Below are 25770 nucleotides of genomic sequence, written 5' to 3'. Positions count from 1 at the left end.
TAATTCACGTGATAAAAGATGTGGTTCTGCAGAAAATTGTGGCAGTAACTTCCAGTTGAAAATCTGTGGTAAGCATGGCCAGGGTAAAGATAACCAGTCACTGTTAAGTGAAGGCATAGAGTGGTGGAAATAAATGTTAACAAAAACTACAATATTATAATTTATCTTGGAGACTTCCATTCTATTTCTTCTCCAGATAATTGTGTGTGTGTGTGTGTGTGTGTGTGTGTGTGTGTGTGTGTGTGTGTGTGTGTGTGTGTGTACATAGTCCTAATCAGTTTAGAGGTGTGGTGTTACAGTTGAGCCGAATATGATGTGTACGATACTGAAATATTAATAGGCACAGATGTATTTTTAAGTGAATATTTCCTAGGAAATGAAGTCATTTCATGTGAATATGTGTGTCTTACCCCCCCCCCCCCCCCCAGCTCAGCTTATATGAGCAACCCATTTAAAAATTTAATGTTTTAGGTGGAGGTAAGGATCTCAGTACTGAAGAATGCAGTCAGCAAGAAGCAAAGTTTAGACAGATGCAGGAGTATATACCGTTTCTTGAAACAATGATATCAAAATTAGAGCGTACACGTGATAAGTCTCGAGAGGCACAGCTTTCAAAAATGAAAAGCTTGCATGCCGTCCTCACAAATTCTAAGAAAATGTAAGTATAGTTATTTTATCACTGTTAATTACTTCAATATACTGTCATGATGGGGTATTTTAGTACTCATTGCCTGTTTTATCTACATAGTTCAAATTGGAATCAATACTTCTAATATCTGCCAGAATGCAGTCAGAATAATATTAATTAAAATTAAACTAAATATTATGGAGATGACAGCTGAACTGAATAATGTTAACTTGTTGAGACTTAGCTAAATTGTTGTGAAGGGGACGAAGCAAAGGCCTTTGCTTCGTAAAAGTAAGCAAAAAACACAGTCACATTATTATAATTCCAAACAATTTTGTCCAGTCAGTCTTTACACCAGACTACAAAATATAGTGCAACAAAAGGAAAAAGTACCCTAATAGTTATAATTTCAGTCATTGTTGTGCCTTCAAGCTATGGAAACCAGAATTTTGATTATCATATCCTGAAATGAGGGACATCTTACCGAGCAACCTTCCCACCCCTCCTAAAATGGTGTTCTGTTGTTGCAACCATTGCAAACTTTTTGTATTGGTATCACTACCAACCAGCTGTCCACCAGGATGAATGGCCACTGCTAAACTGGCCAAGGGCAAAGTGTACCACTCTGTGGCACAACATGCAGCTGAACATGCTTGATTTTAATGGCTGCTTCACAACCTGGGCCACATAGACCCTTCCCTCCACCACCAGCTTTTCTGAACTGTACAGGTGGCAGTTACCCTTACAATGCATTCTCCACTCCCGACCTTATCCTGGCCTCAACCTACAGTAACTTGTTGTTCCACACCCTCCACCCAACAGTTTTCTCCCTCTCTGTCCTACACTACCTCCCAGTTCATGTCCTTCACCCTCATTGTTGCTCTCTCTGTCAATACACCTATGTCTTTCACCCATCTCTGTCCTCTCCTTTTCCATCCCCCCCCCCCCCCCCCCCTCCTTCCTCCAAAGCCTCCCAATGCTGCACCTGGCAACTGTGTCCTGCTGCCTTCTAGTCCCTGCATGCTCCACCAGACAGCCCTTTTCCGTCCCCCCTCATACTTTTCTCTACCTCCCCCTTCCCTGCTCCACTACTGTTTGCTTCTTTCGTTCAGTGAAAGAATTGTAGTCCTGCCAGAGCAGTCGGGATAACAATCCTGTGCTTAAGGAGCGCACGCGGGTGCGTGCATGCTTGTTGCTTTCATTTCTGAAGAAGGCTATGGCTGAAAGCTTTGTGTGTAACAGTCTCTCTCCATTTAATTTTTCAAGAATAGATTACAATAATTGAAAAAATAGTAAATTTAATGAAATCTAGTGAGACTTAAACCAATGTAAAATATGTTGCAGTAACTATAGAGAAGCAGCTGGGCCTGCTCCATGCTCTGAATTAACTTGATTTTAATGGTTATTTGTAGGCTGAAGATTGAGACACTGATGAAGTGTGAGGAAGTTCTGAAGAAGCTGAGGGAGAAGGTTGACAAGGTATTTATATTTAATTTTCTCTCTCTCCGGTGAATTATTAGTGATAGAGTTTCTTGATAATTCGTTTGTTTTTAAGGTTCCAGGTATACAGGAGAGCCTCAGTGCAGGAACTAAGCAAGAAAATGCTACTGTTGGTGGCGAATTAACCAAAAGTGCAAGTACAAGGGATAAGAGGTAAAGTTTTTAATGCAATTGATTCATATTATAAGTAACTTGGTTAATGATGGAATATAGTTGTTCAGCTTGTCATGAATGAATAAGTATGAGGGTTGAATGAAAAGTAATGCCTCCACCTTCGTTAATTGGGTTTGGATGGGAATATTTTAATAAATCAAAAGCAGAAATAATCCTTAGAATGCGATCTTTAATTACCAATCTTCACTTTTTCACATAATCACCAGCCAATTGGATACATTTCTGCCAACGATGAACAAATTTTCTGAAGCTGTCATGGAAGAAGCCAACACACATCTTTCTGCAACCACAGTCTCACAGTTCTCTCAACGTCTGCATCAGAAGCATAATGATGTCCCCGCAGATCGTCTTTCATTATTGGGAACAGATGGAAGTCAGACGGTGCTAAATCTGTACTGTATGGAAGATGCCGTACAGTGGTGAGATTCAGTCTCTGACGTTCTGCTGTGGTGGCACATGAAGTGTGTGGTTTGGCATTGTCATGTTGCATAAAAACATGTGACCCAACATTCTTGTGCTTGCAGTTTCTCTCTGAGTGATACGACAATTGTCCTGAATCAATCTGTCAACATTTTGCTTTGGAAACTCGGTGGTTGCTGTCACAGGACGTCCAACTCTGTTTGTCATGCAGGTCAGATGCTCCCACCTCAACGTCTTTAAACTTAACTGGCCCAACGACGCGTAGTACTCGTGTCAACACAATCACCATAAACTGCTTTCATTCTCTGATGGATCTTCTTTGGGGTGACACTTTCTGCTGTCAAGAATTCAATGACTGCATGTTGCTTAAATCACATCAACAGACTGTCTGCACACAGTTGCATACTTGACACTGTAACAGCACAACCGTTCAATGCTAAAGCTTCCTGCCAACTGGAGCTGTAGAGAAGAGGCTATGGAACAAGATGCTACCAACTGTTGAAGAGTTACGAAGGTGGAGGCATTACTTTCCAGTCAACCCTCGTGTTTAGGAACATTGGTCTTCCCCTTTGTTTTATTTATTAATATTGTTTTGATACCTGTGGTCTTGAATGCGATTCATGTTAAAATTAGGGCTTAAATGAAATATGTGTAGCCAACATTTCAGTGCAAAGATCTTCATACACTCTCTCGGTGAGAAGAGTTTGCCAGTACCCTCACAAGTTAAGCAACCAACTTTCTGCATTACGAACTTGCAGACTGAGATTTTTGAGTTGGCCACCAGTGAAACGATGTGTATAGTGTAGCAGTAAGTGGAAGGATGATGATGATGATTCCTGGCATTTGATACCAAAATACCTTGCTAACCATTAAAATTGCAAATCCATGAAGATGGCAAGCACCAGATGTTAAAATGGCATGAAGTGTTTTGCATATTGGGGTACGAAAATGGTTAGCATTCTAGTGGAACTGTACAACGTAAGCAGGTAGGAGTGAAATTATCTGCATTTTGTATATGAGGAAATATTACACAGAGCCTTTCTCATTCTGAAATTATTGATGTTATTTGTGAGACAGTCACGTTATGCTTTGTGTTAGAAGGGAGCAACATCTGCAGGCCTTGAGTGTCAGAATTAAACAGCAGCAGGATGACAGCCTATGGAGACTGTAGTTTATTGTGCAGCGATAAGATTGCATGCTTTGGTTGCGGTGGAATAACCATCATTCGAGAATGGGATCAGTGGGTTCAAGAGGGCCATCTCAACACCAAGGAGGATTTTGATTGCCGCAATTGAGTAGTACTGTAGAGGACATTTACGCATTGCTTGCTTGTCCGTGAAGAATTGTAACATATGTCACATACCTTGAGTCAGAAAATGGATTTGTTTGCCACTGACAAGTATCCACATGGATAGTGCAATTATGTCCATAGTGCCACAGACTCAAAATGGTGACCAGGATTGCAGCAACAGAGAGGGGTGCACTGACATTGGTGGAGTCGACGAAACTGTTCACAGGAGTGATGGCACATCGTCTCTTTAAGTGAATCCCAATTCTGGGTACAGCATCTTGATGAATATACTGTGACTTTTGCCAGAGAGCCTTTGTCATTGTGAAAAGGTCTGAGCATCTGATGTGATGATATGGGATGCTATAGGGTACACAACATGATCACCTCTATAGTCAGATCGAAATTACTTGATGGTTGATGTCACTTGCCACTACAGTGTTGCCACATCCACTGCCGACTACCACTTGTTTATAGACAACATACAAACACAGCGGGTCACTTCACAAATAACATTAATGTGTAACACAGAGTGGTGATGGAAGTGGCAGCTGCGAAGTATGATGGAGATGGGAGATGATCTGTCAGCAATTGATTTTATGTGACCAACATCTGAACTGCAGCAGATGATGGGTTTGTAACCCTGAATTTAAACACATGTTCTAACCGAACCACAACCTTGTGATGTGCAGTATATCAGAGGAAACAACAATCAACAGTCTGTGCCAGGACTAAAATCATGATCACCTTGTTCAAGGCATTTAATGCTAACCACCATGAGCAAACTCGAAACAGAAAAAAAAAGAAAAAGAAAAAAGAAAAAAAAATTGATTTCAGCGCTAAAAGCAAACTTTAATTTCTTACTGTCACTGGTTACCGTGAAACCAACCTTACACTCGCTACAAGGGCTGATGCATTACCAACCAGTGAGAAATCCTGGTTGGTACTTGGGTTGGAGGTTATAGTTGACACAAGCATATTCCAAATAGATGATAGAAAGAAAAATAAGAGCAAATAAAAATGTTGGTATGACAAGATAATGATGCAGCGAAGTATTAGAGAAAAAAAATTTAAATGAGTTAACTGAATAAAAATAATAAAGTCCTTGGATTAGATTTAGAAAAATAAAAAATTTCATTGCAGTTGACAAGATTTGAACATGTGATCTTCTACACATCAGATTAGTACGATACCCACTCTGCTACCCCACTACATTGGGAAAAGTTGATGGATTTATGACTCTGATGACCCAGTAGCAATTAATAATTCCAGTGTTCAAAAATCCTGCTTCACACAATTTCATGCAGATTTTATCTAATGAAGCCAATCTAAGTGATTATAACAGCTGTATACATGACACTGAATTGTATCTTGTGCCAAAGGATCCAGTACTGTGTAGTTAGTGTTGTGTATTTCATTAGCATCCTTGTGTTTTTGGCGTGGTTATCACTTGTGCTGAAATATGAACTAAATAGGCCAGACCCAGGATTTGGGATCCAAACATATCAAGAAGGCAAACTGTACAATGAATTGGAAATGAATTGACTGTTGTGACAGTTTGGCAGTGGCGTGAAGTGTCAGCTGTCATGTAATTTTAATCAGACTATAGTTTCCATAGTTTGTAATTTGAATAGCAGCTGTTACCTTATTCATTTGTTCGGGCTGGTGGGAATACCCTTTCTTTGAGGTCTCCATTGGGTTATCTTTCTAAAAGACCATTTGAGACTACATGTTGCATGTGCTGTTTTATCTTGATATAGAGGGTGTTCACATTATTGCTCTGGGCAGCACGTTCTCCAGTTCTCTTACCTATTGAAAACATCTGGTCCTGGTCTGCTGACACACTGGTGCACTACCACTTGCCTACCACTGTGATTGATGATGGAAGCGGCCAACTTGTACAAACACCTGGGATGTGAAATAGAACGATCAGTCGTGGTTAAAGCAGGTGGTAGACTTTGGTTTAGTGGCAGAATACTGGGGAAATGCAGTCAGTTTACCATTGAGGCTGCTTATGAATCTTTCTTGTGACTGGTTCTAGAATATTGCTCAAGTGCCTGAGACCTGTACCAAATAGGATTAACAGGGGATATTGAACACGTACAGAGAAGGTCAGCACAAATGGTCACAAGTTTGTTTGATCCGTGGGAGGGTGTTGCAGAGATACCGAAGGAACTGAACTGGAATTGTCATGAAGGTTGATGTAAGCTATCCCGAGAAAGTCTGTTAACAAAGTATCAAGAACTGTCTTTAAGTGATGACTCTAGGAATATGCTACAACCCCCCTATGTATCGCTCACATAGGGATTGAGAGGACAAGATTAGAATAATTACTGCACACGCAGAGGCAATCTTCCCATGCTCCATACATGATCAGAATGGGAAGAGACCCTAATGCACTTCATGGTGATTTACAGAGTGTAGATGTAGATGATGAGCTCTGGTATAGAATTGAAACAGTGTGGATTTGTGTGTTTGCCATCCCAATTCAGTTTGATTATGCAATTGCAGCCATTGTTGCTGTCAGAAGCTATAGCTCTGTACTAAATTTCATATACTGTATACCCCCAAATCACTTACATACTTAATCACTGAATGTTGTTGCAGTAAGTAAAATTTTGTTACTTGCTATCCTTTCCCCATTTCTAAATTTTAGTGGACAGCGCTGTAGAAACTACTTTTGAGAAAACTGGGCAAGGAGGAAATATCTCATCCAGTTATAGACATGACATTTGTATCAGTGAAATTAAATTTTTGTTGTGCTGATACATGTTGCACAATAATGTAAATTAAATGCAAATAGTGTTTGTTTATAAAAAGTTTCCAAGGAAATTGGTGGGTCTACTTAAACATGCCCACACTTCTCTCGATGACCATTGATGTGAAGGACAACGCAAAACTGGAACCACAGTCAAGAGCACTGAGATAGTGCGTGTGTTGTTGGATGATCTTCAATTAAGGGTGTTTGAATCCTTTCATGGGCATGTCAGGAGAAACGAGTATGGCACATTTCGCAGTAAGAGTTAACAGTGAGAAACTCTGCGCAAGATTGATGCAGATTTTATTCCATTTCAATGAAAAGAAAGTATGAGCACTAGTTTTCAGCAGTGTTAATACCTTTTTCCAAAGAATTCAGTGGATTTTGTTCCCAGTTTGCTGCTGGGGATGGAACATGGTAGCACCGTTTCACACTGGAAACAACAAGTAAAATGATAACTGGGTGATACTGTGTAAGTCATCTGCACTTTTTGGAAGAGAAAATGAACTGCAAGAGAAAGAAAATCCCTTTCTCACCAGGTTAAGACATTTATCAACAAAGGTGATTTGACAGTGATAAACCTTTGTGATTTAAAGTAAGAGTTGTTGGAACACTACACGGTTCACTAGATTTGGCACTCTCTTACTTTCAACAATTTGCGAACCTAAACAAATTTGACAAACTGCCTATTGGCTTCTGTCTCGGGTTCTTCGGCCGACGTTCATCTAATGATTTTTCTGACGTTTCGCCAGCACGAGTGGCTGGCATTGTCAAAGCTTCACCCTCCATTGCCGGTGGTGAGCTGGAGGCGAGCTCGTGGCCGCAGACTATATGTACCTGGCGCGCCAACGTCCGAGGGCTTCTCCGTGGTCATTTCCGGTGCGGTTCTCCTCTTGCTACCTGCGACGGTCGTTCGCTGCAGTACGGGAAGCCAGGATCCGTTTACCTGAAGGCTTTCCTCTTTCTTGTTGAAACTGTTCGCGTGTTTTTGGATTTCTACAGCTTCTCTGAACAAGCGCGTGTGATAGTGCTTCTCTACAGCCAGAACTTCCATGTCGGCGAATTTTATTACGTGGTAGGTCTCATTCAGTGCGTGCTCTGCCACGGCCGATTTCTCCACCTGCCCCAACCTGCAATGTCTCTTATGCACTTTGATCCTGGTGTTAATTGATCATCCAGTCATTCTGACATAAACTTTTCCGCATGTGCATGGTATACGGTATATTCCCGACATTGCAAGTGGGTCTCTTTTCTCCTTCGCCGATCTAAGACACCCTTTGATCTTCCTTGTCGGTTTGAAAATCGTCTTTACGCCGTGTTTGCGCAATATACGGCCGATTCTGTCTGTCACTCTGGGAATGTAAACAAATTTGTTGCTGAGTGAGTTATGGCTGCCACACATTGGTGCTTTGCAATCTTTAACGAGTTGAAAGAAAGAAAAGAAAGTTCTTTCATGCAAGGATGAGTTTTTCTCCTTGTTGTGTTCTTACTTCTGTCTTAGTTTGGCAGGTTGACATTGGGGCTTTTTTTTTTTTTTGGGGGGGGGGGGGGGGTTGAAATTTTAACTGGTCAGATGCAAGTAATCATTATAGTTTCATTGACTTCATTATGCTGTGCATCTCCAAAATGAGCAGACATTGTTGCTTATGTCCTCATACAGGAATATAAATGTTTCACTGTTACAGTAGTGGAAAATTTTTGCTTTACCTGCATAAACATATAAGCCAGAAGTACTTCCTGATGAATTTGTTGAATACTGAGAACAAATACTGCCACTGTAGATTGTACTACACCAGACTACACTAAACTTTATTCTATTTAAATTTTGGTTATAACATTAATTTTGGAGATAATACACCAAACAAACTAGACATACAGAATTGCATGGGTTTTAAATAACATCTGCTACTAATGAACTTTTTCTTGATAGGATGTTGAACTCTAATATACCTTCTTCGTTCCTTATGGGGAAGCCATAGGACAAAAAGTGACAAAGACGCACTGTCAAAACAGAGAGAGAGACATTAGTCAATTTAGTAACACTGAAATATTGTTATACACTTGTATTTTTTTTTTAAAAAAAGGGGGGGGGCAGAAAATCGTAGGTGGTCCAGATGAATGAGACTTAGATTGGTGGTGTGGGTCTTATCTTGCGGCCAGTGACAGATGAGTTAGTCAAAAACCTTCATTTGAAATGATTGGTTGACTCTTTGTTTTCACAGTATGCCATTTCTTGTTTTTGTTAAGCAAAACAGTGGTGTAAAAATGTGTCCCATTTTCTACTTCTGTTCATGCCTCTGACATTTCATCTTTTGTGTTCTGATTGACGCGTGGATTAGAACTGTATCAGAAGTGTAGACCTGTAAATCAGGATAGTTTGAATATAGGGTACGGCGTTTTAAATTTTTTTCACATTGTGTCCACAGTCGATTGGTACATTATGTTGACTGTTGATACAGGCTTGTTGGATGATTGATTAAGAGGTGGAAGTGATCTCAGTTTTTCAGATGCAGCAACATATCTTCAGCGGTTGTCACTTCAGAATAGAAGCTTCTGCTTATATTCAGTAATTTCTTGCATGGAGCGTCTCTCAGATTGCCAGCCTAAAATTTTAGATTTTTACTAAAGTCTGGTTTTGAAGTCCATTGTCCCTTAGGTGTCATAGTTGGTTCAGACTGATGGACCTCTGTATAAATGAATAGGGCCAATTGGATGCCATTTCTGTCTGTCTGAAATTGTTTGCAGTATTAGGCCAATATTACACTATCATATTTCTTTGTCAAAGTTCGTATGTCAAATATTTATATCAAAGAAATTTGATGGTGTAATAGAGGATGTTGTCAAATCTCACCTGTCGTCAAATAAACATGATCAAATCTAGGGCCTCGCCGTCGATTTGATCATAAGTTGTTCATCTTCTGTTCAATGCAATGTGAAATGTAACAGCTTCGAGCACTATCATTGCTACAGCTATTTGACGTCTCGGTAATGTGTTTGTAAACATGGCTTCAAAGTTACTTTGTTCCTTCGACTTTTTTTTTTTTTTTTTTATTTTTTATAATAAACTTGCTTTGACTAGGCTGGGGAGGTGGGGCTGGGGAGGGGGGAGAGTGAGCAAGAAGTACAGTGCATGCTATTAATTGTGTGTTGATGGGCATGTGGAATATGCTGCAGGTGACTTCATGTCCACAATCGCAGTTACATCCATCCGCCACTACCCCTGGAAACATTCAGGTAGCTTTTCAGCAAGCTGGAATAGAGGATGTGGTCACACTTTAAAAATAAAAAATTCTTTATTAGCTTTCCATTCTACTTTGTCTATTTTTGAATGCTGGGTGCCACAAGTTACAAAGCACTTCATCTGTTTTGTACTTTTTTAATTTTGTAGTTGTTGGAACACTAATTTCATTAATTAAATTATTCAAAATTAAAAATGGGTCGTATTGTCCAATAGTATAATATTAAACATTTATTTACCTTCACATATTCTTCTTTCAGTGCCTTATAAATCACTTGACTCGTTTCTGGAATTACGTTGTTTAATGTCCAGTGTAATATTAGAGTGCTGTGTTGTGAACTAGACTAGCTCTCTCATGTATCAAGAAATCACAGTGTCACAGTTTGCCTGTCCTCTGCACATATAACAGTTATCAAGAGTGTTCTGTTTTATAATATGAGAAGCCCCTTTACTGATCAAATGCTGAAATACACTGGCATCCATTTGTAAGTAACTTGTGTATTAAGACTTGACTTCCTCCATTTTCAGCTGTTGTAACAAATTTTACTGAATGCTTCTATCATCTCGACGTAATACCTAGGGCTTCATCCAAGTATGTTTCCTTTTTTTTCTGCCACATTTCTTCCAATTACATAACAGTGTAACACCCCTGTTTAGCTCCATGTCAAAGATCTTTGATGAATATTTGATCATATTTCTTTGTCAGTGTAATATGATAGTGTAATACTGGCCTTATGGATATTTGTTGTTGTAATATTTATGAGAGGATTCAATCTACAGTGCACATTTGTTTTGTTTGTCAACCAGATGTTGCTCACTTGTGCCTTGGTAAAATCTGTCTTTAATTTCAGAATTTGGGGCTTAGAGCTTGTATATTTTCATGGATGTTCAGGACATAGAGACCGTATATCTTCATGGAGATTTTTATCAGGTGGTACGGGATGCAGATTTCTGTCTTCAGTCATTGGATATAATTGCAGCTGTATATGGCAGTATGAGACAACAAATGCATTTATAGATTTTTTGAGAATTTTTCTGTTGAGTTATGACTATCAGAGAAGGTGAAGTCCTCCTTTGAATTATTTTTGGATTCAGTTTTTCACTAAACCAGAATGCCTTTACCTTTCACAGGCACTTGAAGACATTGTTTGTATTTGGTGTCTATTTTGAAAGTCTGGCATGCGCAGTTGACAATTTTCAATTGTCCCATGTGCTGTTTGAACAATTTTACTCTTAAAGACAAGCAGTTTCATTTAAATGTTGATGTGTATAATTTATTGAGTTTACCAGTGAGGCCCTATTCCAGCATAGGCTGTTTATCTTTGGAAGTTAGGGCAGTATGGCAATGTATATATTTAGTGGGTACTGATGGAAAAAAGAAAACATAAAATTCTTTATAATGTGTACCGGCTACTGGAACTGCAGCACTTCAAAACATCAACTTATACAATGATGGATGACAACCGCAGTGCAGATTAAGCTGTAGTTCAGGTAACATTTACGTAATAGATACAAGAAATAAGTTGATGTTCTGGTACCTGCAGTTTGTTATAAATTGACAAATAAATGTGCATAGCATTCTGAATCATGATTTTCTGTCTGAAGAAACGTACGTACAAGTACTGTTTAATTCCCTCATTTGATACGGTTACTTTCAGTATAGAACCATCTTCCAAATATGGATTAATTGATTGAATGTGCTGTTTGATTTCAGTGAGGCAGTGGTGAGCTCAACTACACCACAACCGTCAGCATATGTTGCACCATTGAAGAAAGCTGTTGCTCGTGTTAGTGATGATTCACCAAGTCGCATGTCACCTGTGCCTACTGTCACCAGCAGCCAGAGTGATAACTGTGTTTCATCTACAGAAACCAGACTCCCAGAAGACATACTTGCTCAAAGCAGAGAGAAGCTAACAAAAATTATAGATATTTCAAGTGATAATTCATCAGACATAGAATGGATTTATGACAGGCGCAAAGATGTCCTGAGCGGAAAGGAAAAAGCATTGAAGAATGCCTCGGTTTCAAAGTTACTGTCGTATGACATTGCTTCAGCTATGGACTGGGTATGTGAAACTGACAAATCTTCAGTAAATAAAAACACACCTTTATCCCAGTCATTGAGCATTACTTATAATATCTCCAAATACAGTGATAGGGCAAGTAAAAGTACACATGAACTGCAGGCCAGTAAGCACTTCTGGGATTCACATAGTGAGAACAAATTAAGTACAGTAGAAGAGTCAAGAGATGCAGCATCATGTACAGAAGAAAGGGAAAATAATTCATCATCAGCATATAATTATGAAGGGCAGTCTCTTCTGAGTGAAGATGAGAACACAGCTTCAAAGAAAGATGAAGGTGTTACTTCAAGATCATTACGTGCAAAACTTGAAGAAGAAATACATAAAGTTCATAGAGTGGGAGTGAGCACAGGTGGTGCGTTGAGGGGATTGATAAATAAAGATGACAGAAAAATTTCACCTGTGAAGACTAAACCTGAAAAATTGAATATTGATACATTGTCTCCTGCTCGATCTTTATTAGAAAAGGTAGATAAAACGAGTTCCTGTTCGAAGGTACCTGATCACAGTGCTGTTGAGGAAAAAACACCTTTATTTTCACGAAGTCCCAGCAGGTTGGACAAATGGAAAGGATCTTCAGATCCCAGGAAGCGACAAAGCATTGAACAACCAAGTGTTGCAAATACACCTGATAGTGATGCTGTAAAACAAGTGGAGCCAAAGTCAAATGAAAATAGTGACCCACGTCTGAAACTAGGGAGTGGATATGCTGTGAAGAATTTTCAGACTACGCCACAGCCAAATCAGAGTGATAACAAAGGTAAATCGCACAGTTTGCTGTCGTCATTGAGTTCAGAGGATTTGCAAAGGATAGTGCATGAAAATCTTCAAAGCCTTCCTTCCCCTCCACCAAATACAAAAGAAATTTTGGAAACTGTTAAAGCAGCAAGTCCAATGACTAACAAGTCTGTGAACATAACACATTCTAATGTTTGCTCACCTGCACATACCCCAGAAAGTTCTCAGCTTGCATATCCAGGGGGCTTTCGGCCCCAAGGTACTGCATTCGGTCAGCAGCAAATACAAGGAAGTGGGACTTATGGGTACGAGAACTCTTTAGAGCAGCCTAACTCTACCAACAGGCCAGCACTTCTTCCAACACCAGGTATACTTCCAAAACCAGGTATTCCTCCAACATTTGTTGGCACTCAAAGCCATCCAGATGTGATGTATGGTGCTGCAAGACAGAGAGATGTAGATGGTCTCAAAATCACACAGCATGGACATCAGGGTGGCGTGGTAGACCCAAGACTTAATGTTCACAGATCAGGAGTTGTTGAGCAAAGAGTTAGTAAAGACCCCAGACTGAACACCACAGACTATTCTCAGAGTAGTCCAGTAGAGCAGTGGCCAGGTTCACCATGTTACGGAATCCTGTCTCGTCCTGTGTCTGACGTTTCAGTGGTGGAGTACAACAGAGAGTCTGGACCAGTGCACCATTCAGGCAGGCAAGTGGACCACAGAAGTAGAGACAGATGCACAGCACCTGTTCAGCAGTTTTCTCCACATGTTTCTCCTGCTCACATGTGGCCAAATCAGCAGCAGGCTGTGATGCAGCATCAACCATATGGTGGAAGAAGTGATGCATCATACTTACAACAGCATGCCCATCAGTCACAAATGGGACATCCAGCTGCCAGTGCTAACCAAAATATGCCTTCTTCTTTTTATGCCAGTAGAGCTTACAGGGCTCAAGGTGAACCTTCCCCTAGTCTTTTGGGCCCAGGACCAATGTTGGGGAGAAGGGCTCCAATCCTATCAGAGAGAGATCCAAGGAGACGAAGCATAGAGGACACTGATGCAGCCAGAAGTTCTCGACTCATTGAAAGGAGACCAAGGACTCCTGACCCAAGGCACTCTAGAAGCCGTGACAGACGTTCAAGAAGCCGTGACAGGCGGCGTGATGTGAGCAGTGACAGGCGGCGTGATGTGAGCAGTGACAGGCGGCGTGATGTGAGCAGTGACAGGCGGCGTGATGCAAGCAGGGACAGGCGCCGTGATGTTAGCTGTGACAGGTGGCGTGATGGAAGTAATGACAGGAAGCGTGAGAGTAGTGATAGGAGGCATGGTGACAGTAGTGACAGGAGACGGGATGAAAGGCATTCGGAGTCTTTGAGTAAGAGCGAGAGGGACTCACAGAGGGGCAAAACTGGAGCAAAAGAAATCATTTCACCACTCAATAGCTTGTACGATGATTCTTCTGTTCCCAAAACAGGTAAAGGGTATGGTTTTCAGCATTTCAGAATACCAAAAATCAAACGTGATCCACCTCATGTACATAGGTCAAGGTCACCAGTTCCTGTTACAAAGTCTGAGGAGGAAAGGAGTTCTGTTAGAACAAAGGTTGATGAAACATCTGCTGATGAAAAGCCGTTGAGACCCACTGTAGTAGATCCAGTGGAAAGTACAGAAAAAGGAGCTGCTGAAAATTCAGTGAAAGCGGAATCTATTGACATTACTGAGACATGTCCAAAGAAAACTGAAGAATTAACACAGGAACTTATCGAAAGTTTCATTCGTAGATCTTTTGAATGTGGTGAAGGGAAAAAGTTATTGGATAATGCCATTTTCTTGGAAAATTTGAATGAGAAGCTGAAAGCTAAGAAGTTACAGAAAATAAAGCGTATCTTGGAGTCTGATTCTGATGACAGTGATTCTGATAGCAGTGGAAAAAGCAAGAAGAACACAAAAGCTAAACAAAACAAAAAGAAAGATTCTGATGAAGATGATGGTGGTGATGATGTAAAGGAGGATAAAAAAAAGACAAGACGACGACGGGTTATTGTCTCTGACGAATCGGATGAGGATAATGATGATGTGGGTGACAATAAGACCACAGTGAAGCAACATGAGAAAAGTGAAGTAAATGAAGATGACACAGAGGATGAGAAGCCACTTTCTGAGTTATCAAAAGTAAAAAATGCTGAGGAGGAGAAAAGGAAACCAAAGTCAGCAATGATTAGTCCTAAAACAAAGGCTAAAACTAAGAAGAAAGTTACTATAGATGTAAAAGAATCAGATAAAAACAGAGATAAGCAAAATGTTGAAGAACAAAAGAGTTCCGAAAATGAAAGTGGTTGTGATGGAAAGAGTACAGAGAAGAAAGGCAGAGGTGTAAAACAAATGAAAAAACATAGACGTCGTTCTCCATTAGAGCTTCTGCAGGAAGACATAAGAGAAATGTTTATCAGTGAAGGAGTAGTGACAGCAACAGGTTACAGAATGTGCAGACTTTTAAAAGAAGTTAAGCCTGGTATGTCTATAGAGGAGGTATCAAAAACTGAAGCAAAGCGTATGCAAGAAGAAGCAGAAATGGAATGTGAGAATTTCTCAAAAACAAGGAGACAGAGAGGCAGACGCAAAACTATAACAGACTTTTCAGATGATGGTTATGATGAGGATGAAGAAGATGATGATTATGAATATAATTCCAAAGAATTTAAAGCAAAACCTGGACGAAAGAAGAAGTATGACCATCAGAAGCACCAGTATGAACAGTCAAAAAATCAACTGAAAGTAGTACTTCAGAAGACTTGTGCACCAAAAATGGATTTGAAAGATGTTAAATCAGAAGATGGAGAAAATCTCTCACAAACTGTATCTCTCACGGCAGAGGAGTGCAGAAGGCTAGCTAGAAGTGTGTGGAGATGGGCTAGCACACAAATTCCATCCAGAGAAGATGAAGAGATTGATGTTAGTGAAAGAAAGAGTACTGTATCTGCTAAAGCTTCTGATCATCAATCTGCATACGAGTATGTTGAAACGCAGGACCCATTCTGTTTCAAGAGGACAAGCTGCAAGAGAAGAACAAAGCCTCGAACTATAAAGATTGAGGATGTCATCAAAAAGCTAACAGAAAACGCTTTTGGTGAAACATGTAAAGAGCAGGATGTTGCTGAACCCTGTGCTAGTAGTGGAGCTGCACAAAGTATTGATGATGTTGAGAATGAAACTACAAATGATACTTCTTTGAAGAACACAAAGTTACTGGAGAGACAAGAGACTGAACAATTTGGTAACAAAAAGCCAGTTACTCCCAGGAAATCCAAAAAAAAGAAAGCGAGTGCTTGGCAGTTGGGTATAATTAAGAAGAAGTCTGTACATAAATGCAAGTTTGACAGATCTGATTTGTCAAAGAGCCCAGCATCTTTTTCAGTTGATGACAGTGATCTAGAGTCAAAATTGGGTGATGACTTAATTGCTGATAAAGAGAAAACTGATACTATTAGGCAGGGATGCTCAGAGGAAAATGGTAAGATTAAGACTCCACGGGAAAATCTTTCGGACATTTCTAATGAGAAGAGCAAGTTTGAGTGTGTTCAGATGAAAAACGAGTGTCTGTCTGATGACATTAAGACAAGCGATCTTGAAGTATCCAAACGTGACGAGGAGAATGTAGGGCCCGAGCTAAAATTAGATTCCCTTAAGAGCAAAGGAAACAAATCTGAAACAAAACAAGTGGACATTTCGCAAGAGGCTTATAATAGTCACAGAGAACATGCAGTGGATAAAATGTACGCATTTGATGGAAGCCCAAAATATCCCTGCAAGCTTTGCTCATATTTTGGGAGAGGCATTACTAATCATTATAAAACACAACACCCAAACAGTGAAGTATATATATCTAGGCTGAATCTTGCTGAAGCAGCTATTGCAGTATCTTCTTCACAAAAGACTGAGTTTGATGATTGTGCTACTCAAACTAGTGGTGACAGAAGCAGAAAACAATCTTTATTTAAGTGTCGAATGTGTGATCTGATAACAAATAAGGTAAACACTTTCTATGATCATCTTACCACTCATACTGGAGAATATCGGTATGAGTGTGATGTATGTCAATTTACTGCAGCCTCAAGACCAAATTTTAAGTCACATTTTCTCACTCACCACCCAGGCTTTGATATAAAGACTAACATCTTGCATACTGTAAATAATACTGAGCGCATTGTATTTGGATATATATGTACAGCCTGTAATTTTGTGCAGATCGAAAAGAAAAATGTAGAGAAACATGTAGAGATGGCACACTCAGATTCTGATTTTAGTGATTCACAGTTACCAAAAGTGCTGCTTATTAATATGTCAAAACATAGTACTGACGTTCCTGACACCGATGGTGATCAAGAGGAGTCAAGTTTAAGTCCTACAAAACAGGAGATTGATGAATACCCAAACAGCAAGTTAGAAAATGTTGATTGTGAAGTATCTGGTGACCTGTGCAAAATTGCACCTAAAGGTGTGAAAACAAATATCAGTGATGATAAATGTGATGAAAACAATAGTAATGCTTTGTCACATGTATCGGAATCAGCAATAGATGATTTTACAAATGCTAATGTCAATTCTGAAGTTGGTGTAAATAATGAACCTGAAGAAACAGCTGCTGCTGTGTCAAACAGTGATGCTGTAATAACTAAAAATGCTGAAAGCAGTGAAGCAAATAAACTGCCAGGTGTTGATCATAAAGAAACTTGTGATGATGTACCAGAAGAAAACCATAAGGAAGAGACTGTCAGTACTGAAGATAGTAATTCCACCAGATCTCGTGTTACAAATGTGGAGGAACCTAAAGTGGTTCAGTGTGAAGCAGTGGTCGATACTCGTGTACAAATAAAAGACAGTGATCATATTAGAAATGAGACTAATACTACCATTTGTGAAGTTGCAAGTGTAAAGGAGGCCACACCTGTTCAGATTGAAAATACAAATAATGCTTGTGAAGAAGAGAGCATTAAAACTGCTACAAGTGAAATGCAGATTATGGATAAAACTACAGCTGCTGATCAGAATACAATGGTGAATAATTCTTCTGCAAAAGAGTGCACTGAAGTTAGCAAAGATGAAGTTCCAAATTTGGAGAGTGTTGCACCAACACATAATGAAACAGAAAGTGGCCCTGTACAAGAAAGCAGTACTAATGAGGGTGGTACTGATGATGAACATGATAGTACACCTCCACTTGAGAATGCTGTATCCATACACGAGGAAATGAATGCCATTTTGAAGATTCAAAATAATTTGAATCCACCTAGAACTGCTTCAGGTTCCGAAGAGAATGAGAAGTCTTCATTTATTGGTGTTGTAGACGAGACAGAAGAAAATAGAAAACGAAGAATAAGTGCATTTGTTCCATCGGATACAACTGATCAACATGAAGAAATGCTACATAATGAAAGATACAAGACAATGGAGGCTATAACTCAGAGCTTAAAATTCAAACCGGTGATTAAATCGAGCATTGATGTTTTAATAGAATCCATTGATATTCGTAAAAAGCAGGAAGAGTCCACAAATACCATATCAGAGCCAGAGTGTGTCTCCGAAAATTCCACTGCACAGAACAACCCAGATGTTGTAAAGAGTAATGGTGAGGGTGACGAATCAACTCTGATTGATGAGAGGCGTGCCCTTGAGGCGGCCCAAGCTGTGAAGTGCTCGGATGTTGATTGCACAGAATCTAACAGGGTAGTACCTCAGAAATCGAAGGATGATCCTTATAGTGAGCAAGAAATTCTTGATGATGACGTAATTAAACATTCAGATAGTTCATTATTTGATAAAATTTTCTCACCAGCTCTTAATAAAATCCAGAAGAAAGAATTGAAGAAGCAGTCAACAGTGAAGGTGGGTGTTACAAGTTCTAACTATACAAGTTCACCAGCTGAGGGAGATGCTGTAGAAATTGAGCTGCTTAGTGAGGATAAAATTAGAAATCTCTCTGAAAGCTCTTTCGAAGGTGATCATGAAAGTTCTCTTCCACTGATTGTACAGAGATTGGCCAAACACATCTCTGACCCAAGTGCTCTCGTCATAGGCGATGACGAAAATGATATAGATAGTGAATATGGAGTGAGTGAAATGAGAGAATTTGAAGATGCTGCTATGATGAGTCAAAATGAGAGCACTGCTGATTCATCAGATGCAGATTCAGTAAATTATGATGAACTGTACGATGCAGCAGCTGCATATGAAAAGAGGATAATGGGTCTGAGTGGTTCTCACATTTCAGATTCAGTATTACCCTCAAATGGAAAAAAGTGTAAATATTCATACAGTAGAGCATCACCAGTTAAACCGGAATCTGGACATGTGGCTTCTGGAAAACAGGATTCTTCAAAGTTTGTATGTTCACCACCACCAGCTATTGCAATAAGGAAGGATAAAAAAATATTTTCAGCAAACACTTTTGGAACTCCTGACATAAGAGTAGGGTCATTTAGTGCACGTCTGTATGGATCCTCAAAAGTTCTCTTTTCCTGCTTGATTCAGGGTTGTATTTTTCAGAGTACACACGTGTCAAATTTCTCTGAACATTTGAGAACAAACCATAAAAGTTCTTATTGGGATGGCTTTTGCCAGACATGCAAATTTAACATTAAAGGGGAAGGGGCACGAAATTCACATGTAGCTCACATAGTTGCATTTAATCACCTTCTTGATGAGCACGTGTTAACAGATAGGTGCTTTTTGAATGATTCAGGTGGAAAGAAAACCTTATTATTGGATAATCTACAGCATACAGGCAAGTCTGATGGAGCAGTGGACAGTGAAGTTAGTGAATCGGATGAAGGAAGTTCTGGCCTGGGTGAAAATACTGCCAGTTCAGAAACTGGTGTGTTGAGCAGTGACACAAAGGAAGATGGTGCCAGGCATTCATCATCTGAAGAAAACATCAAAGTTGGAAGCCTTTCTGGTAACATACTGAGAACATCCGACGGAAAGACTCCTGTGGCTGAAGGGAGACAGGTTGCAGAGGCATATTCAGTAGAGAAAGATAACTCATTAAAATCATCAGCGGAAGGGGCTGTGGAATCAGACACATCAGAAAGTACAGATACCACCGACAGTACATCTAGGAAAGACACACAAGTTTGTAATCAGCCAAAGATTTATTTGCGAACTAGAAGGCTCAGTGGAGATAAACTTTCGGGTCATAAAGATGGTCCAGATGTCCAGTCATCTCTTTGTGGTAAGAATCTTTTTTTCTGTTGATTGTTTTATGAACATATATAAGAAGCATTGGAAATAGAATCTGTGACTTTTTGTTTTGTTATTAGATACTGAAAATCTCATGGCTGGAGAGAATGACAGCAGTGGTGCGGATGATGTGTCATTTATAAAAATTACAACTGTTGTGAGTCTCAACCCTAATGCAGAAAATTCCGTGAGTATTATTTTCTATTAACAGATGATACAATTTTTTAAAGATACATACAAAAATTATTGAATATATTTATCAATATTATTGAATATAATAGAGGGAAACATTCCACGTAGGAAAAATATATCTAAAAACAAAGATGATGAGACTTACCAAACAAAAGCGCTGGCAGGTCGATAGACACACAAACATACACACAAAATTCTAGCTTTCGCAACAATCGGCTGCTTCGTCAGGAAAGAGGGAAGGAGAGGGAAAGACGAAAGGATGTGGGTTTTAAGGGAGAGGGTAAGGAGTCATTCCAATCCCGGGAGCGGAAAGACTTACCTTAGGGGGGAAAAAAGGACGGGTATACACTCGGGCGCACACACACACACACACACACACACACACACACACACACACACACACATATCCATCCACATTGAATATATGTAAATGAGCACTCAAGAAATGTATGTAATGGGAAGAGACATCCAAAGCGAAATGTTTGATACTGCTTACAGTCGAGATCACAGTAGTGATAATTGTGCGATTCCCTCCCAAACAGTACATTTAATTTCAGCAAAGGTTCTGAGACCAGTTCATTCCTCCCAGCCCCACTAAATGTTGCAAAAATGTTGCAAGCTTACTAAATGTTATTTTCCAATTCTTTTGTAAATGTCAATGTGCCATATGATATGAGAGATGTTGTCTCTATCAATAACTGTGAAATATGTCTATGAAATGAAATGTGTCTATGAAATGAAATATGTCTATGAAATATCAATAACTATGAAATATGTCTGCTTGTGTCTGTATATGTGTGGATGGATGTGTGTGTGTGTGTGATCTTTACTCTTACACTGCCAGTTTAATCAGTCTTATTTTTGAAATTGTTTTATTTAGTTAACATTAACAGTTCAACAAGAAAACAGGCTTTTGTAAACATTATGCAAAAACTAATTACATTTACAATTCAGTCTAAATTTAATTTTAAGCACAGAAGTTTCAGTAAGAAGGCCAGGGAAACCAAATGATTTGTAGTGTTAAGTCACAAAGTTTGAGGTAAAATTTACACAAAAAAATAAATTTTATCATTTGTAAGTTTGAGGATGATTTCAGTGAGTAAAAGAAATGGTCTTCAGTGAAAATTGACTAAGCTGGTGCGTAAGAGGTGAGAGGATGTTTAAAATTGTCCATGGTGCTCGTATGCTGTAGCTTAGGTGGCTTTTGCAGACCAATGTGCTGTAGCTTAGGTGGCTTTTGCAGACCAGTTTGAGGTTGTTCCCTGATTCGACAGTCCATAAATGCCCCGTCTGAAATTTTTCATCTCAGCTTCATGTGTATCGCTGTTATTCATAGCAAACAGTTATCAATTAAACTCTGTACAATTTCTCAGCTGTAAGCAATATGTAAAGAAATTGCCTTGGGGCAAAACAATTCTGGATCTCTTGGTGAGGAGTGAAATAGAGATACCTAAATGGCTCAAAAATAACTACAGCATTGATTCCATAGAAAAAAACAAATGTGTTGCTGTGGAGTGGATATGTTTGAGTTGCCCTTGTGGATATGTACACTATGTGATCAAAAGTATCAGGACACCTGGCTGAAAATGACTTAAAAGTTCATGGCACCCTCCATCGGTAATGCTGGAATTCGATATGCTGTTGGCCCACCCTTAGCCTTGATGACAACTACCACTCTCGCAGGCATACATTCAGTCAGGTGCTGGAAGGTTTCTTGGGGAATGGCAACCCATACTTGACAGAGCCCTACACTGAGGAGAGGCTATATCGATGTCGGTCCGTGAGGCCTGGCATGAAGTCGGCGTTCCAAAACATCCCAGAGGTTTTCCATAGGATTCAGGTCAGGACTGTTTGCAGGCCAGTCCATTACAGGGATGTTATTGTCGTGTAACCACTCCGCCAAAGGCCGTACATTATGAACAGGTGCTCGACCATGTTGAAAGATACAATCGCCCTCCCCAAATTGCTCTTCAACAGTGGGAAGCAAGGTGGTGCTTCAAACATCAGTGTAGGCTTGTGCTGTGATAGTCCACACAAAAGAACAAGGGGTGCAAGCCCCCTCCATGAAAAAAATGACCACAGAATAACACCAATGCCTCCGAATTTTACTGTTGGCACTACGCATGCTGGCAGATGACGTTCACCGGGCATTCGCCATACCCACACCCTGCCATCAGATCACCACATTGTGTACTGTTATTCGTCACTCCACACAACGTTTTTCCACTGTTCAGTCGTCCAATGTTTACACTCCTTACACCGAGCGAGTCATCATTTGGCATTTACCAACATGATGTGTGGCTTATGGGCAGCCGCTGGATCATGAAATCCAAGTTTTCTCACATCCCGCCTAACTGTCAGAGTACTTGCAGTGGATCCTGATGCAGTTTGGAATTCCTGTGTGATGGTCTGGATGTATGTCTGCCTATTACACATTATGACCCTCTTCAACTGTCGGTCTCTGTCAGTCAACAGACGAGGTCGGCCTGTATGCTTTTGTGCTGTATGTGTCCCTTCGCGTTTCCACTTCACTATCAAATTGGGAACAGTGGATCTAGGGATGTTTAGCAGTGTGGAAATCTCGCATACAAATGTATGACACAAGTGACACCCAATCACCTGACCATGCTCGAAGTCTTTTGAGTTCCGCAGAGCACCCCATTCTGCTCTCTCATGATGTCTAATGACTACTGAGGTCGCTGATATGGGGTACTTGTCAGTAGGTAGCAGCACAATGCACCTAACGTATGTTTTTGGGGGTGACTGGATACTTTTGATCACATAGTGTATGTAAGAACATTCATTAAAATAGAACAAAGAGTGGTAGCTCACTAGCTAGTGATGATGTCTTTTATGGTTTGTCATGGCATTTCTATGCATTGCTGTCAGCAGCAGGAGCAGCAGCCTTTTGACATCCACTGCCAGAGAAAGTACTCTTCTACACCCTCCTAGCTACATGGTAATTGTCAGGATGCATCTTTTAGTTGAGCATTGAGTGACCCTGAGTTTTCAAGACATTTTTACACTATTTTACTTGTAAATCATTTTAGTCATATTGTAAAATTGATTTTAAAGACTGCTTTGAGACTTGCTAGAATTCCTATATATGTTATTTAAATTTGTGTACTACAGGAGCAGAATAGACATCGTTTGTGCCTATCCCATTTACTCTCCCCTGCACCAGTTCCAAAGATCTGAACTGAAGGCTCTCTTTAGGACTGCTGAAGATACTTTTGTGATATGGGATCTACTTACCTGTTTCCTTTCGATTCAGAGTTTCTCATGTTCGTGATTCAGTCAAGTATAAGTTGTAGGATTGATGTTTATGTTCTGCAGCATATTAACATAAGTTGAGTCAATATCTTGTCTTTCATGAATGCCATATGAAGTGGTAATTCAGGCTCTTTGTTCTCTTCTGTAATTATGTCCTCAACTTTTAAGTGGTCCAGCACTCAATATGTTGTTCTGTTGGACCTGGATAGATATGCACATAAAAGTGCTCGCTTCCAGGATGAGGAAGCATGCCGGCCTTGGTTCGTATCCATCTGATGTACTGATGACGATGGCCAGTGTGCCACTTGGCTGTTTTCATGCGTGGCATATAGGATGCAGTTTTAGGAGGTTTCCTAGCTCCCACTAGAGGAATACCAGGCAGGTACCCATGTCCTGCTATGCAAACATTTAGAAAACTCTTCTCACAACTTGCTCATAGGATCTATTCAAGATGCCAGCAGATGGGGTACCCTGATTCTGTGTGGGGAGGGGGAGGGTGTGAGTACGAGACTGGTGACCTAAGATGTTTAGCTTCTCTACGCAGTCTATGTGGTTGGTGATAATTTTACAGAATGTCTTGAACACTGTAGAAATGGCTTATAGGTCTACAGTTCTCTGCCCCCCTCCTCCCCTTTTCTACCAGCCTTCCACCCCCATCCCCCCTGAAGTCGTTCTTTATTGTGAAAGATAATTATTACACCATTAGTCCAGTTTTGGGGAAATGTCTCCATTCACAGACACTGTGTAAATGATTTTGGAAGTTTGTGTGGATTTATGTTGCCTCTAACTTTTCTTATTACTGCTCAAATAGCTTCATTTCAGGCACTTCAGTCCTATCTTGAATACCTTTACACACTTCGTCGGGTATTACACCTGGAGAGTCGTTATTTTTTTATTCATCTTTTGAACTAGTCAAACAGTTGTCTTGAAATGCTTCTAAAATTTTCTCCCTGTTATTATCTGTGCCAACTGCCATTCTAACTGGTATCTGCCTAATGAGAATTTCATGTTTCTTCTTGTCTTTCTTTCATTGTTTTCAATTGTTCCTCTTATCAAATATTCATTGTACCATCTTACATCCTTCCTAATACATTTTTGTGTACTTTAGTGTAATTCGGCAATATTATATTAAGTGTAGTTGCTAATCATCACATAGCGGAGATGCTGTGTTGTAGACGAGCACAACAAAAAGACTGTCGGAAAGAGTGCTTTTGGCCATTGAAGCCTTCTTCGAAATCTCACACACACACACACACACACACACACACACACTCACACTCACACACTCGTGCAAACACAACTCATACACATACATGACCACAGTCTCTGGCAGCTGAAGCCAGCAACTCAGCATCTCTGTTATATGGTGAGAACATGACCATCCCAAAATGTATTCTCCTGTGCTTGGCAGGAGCAGTTAATAAATGGCTAAAAATATGCCAAGCTGTCGCAAAATAAATTATTATATAGAAAATGCGTAGAAATATTCAAAATTTCCAGTAAAAACATCATAAAAAGCTGTAGCCCATTATCACTTTATTCACCAAGGACCACAGTTAACATCTATGTTCTCTTCTGTTCTTCTTTCTTTTTTTCAGGGGGTGTTTTCATATTTGTAGATCATCGGCTCGATGACGATCGATTTGGCTTTAGGAAAGATAAAGGCAGTTCTGACGCTGCGATTGATAATGGAATCAAAACTGAAGAGAAACCAAGACATGTTCATAGGATTTGTTGATCTGGAAAAAGCAATTGACAATGTAAAATTGTACAAGATGGTTGAAATTCAGAGAAAATAGGGGTAAGCTATAGGGAAAGATGGGGTAATATACAATATGTACAAGAACCAAGAGGGAACAAGAAGACTGTAAGACCAAGAACAAAAGTGCTTGGATTAAAAAGGGTGTGAAGACAGGGATGTAGTCTTTTGGCACTAGTGTTAAACTAATATATTGAAGAAGCAGTGATGAAAATAAAAGAAAAGATCAAGAATGGAAGAAAAATTTAGGTTGTAAGGATATCAGTGATAAGATTCACTGATGGCATTGCTATCCTGTGTGAAAGCAAAGAAGAATAACAGGATGTGTTAAATGGAATGAAAATTCTAATGAGGACAGAATTCGATTTGAAAGTAAATCGAAACAAGTCAAAAGTATTGAAATGTAACAGAAATGAGAACAACAAGAAACTTGAACACAAGAATTCCTGATCGTGAAGTAGACGAGATTAAGGAAT

General features: G+C 39.8%; 1 protein-coding gene across 1 annotated transcript in view; it reads left to right on the top strand.

Annotated features, from left to right (window-relative positions):
- LOC124545909 overlaps positions 1–25770 on the top strand; it is a 137344-nt gene that overhangs the window by 4518 nt on the left and 107056 nt on the right. The window contains exons 3-7 of the mRNA XM_047124870.1: positions 472–658; positions 2041–2107; positions 2184–2281; positions 11721–20062; positions 20151–20257. Of these exons, the coding sequence (XP_046980826.1) occupies positions 472–658; positions 2041–2107; positions 2184–2281; positions 11721–20062; positions 20151–20257 (8801 nt within the window). The remainder of the gene's footprint in view (positions 1–471; positions 659–2040; positions 2108–2183; positions 2282–11720; positions 20063–20150; positions 20258–25770) is intronic.

The sequence above is a fragment of the Schistocerca americana genome, chromosome 8, assembly GCF_021461395.2.
Source record: "Schistocerca americana isolate TAMUIC-IGC-003095 chromosome 8, iqSchAmer2.1, whole genome shotgun sequence".
In the NCBI taxonomy this organism is placed as follows: Eukaryota; Metazoa; Arthropoda; class Insecta; order Orthoptera; family Acrididae; genus Schistocerca; species Schistocerca americana.
The sequence above is the reverse complement of the archived record's forward strand: the minus strand, read 5'-3'. Positions and strand labels throughout refer to the sequence as shown.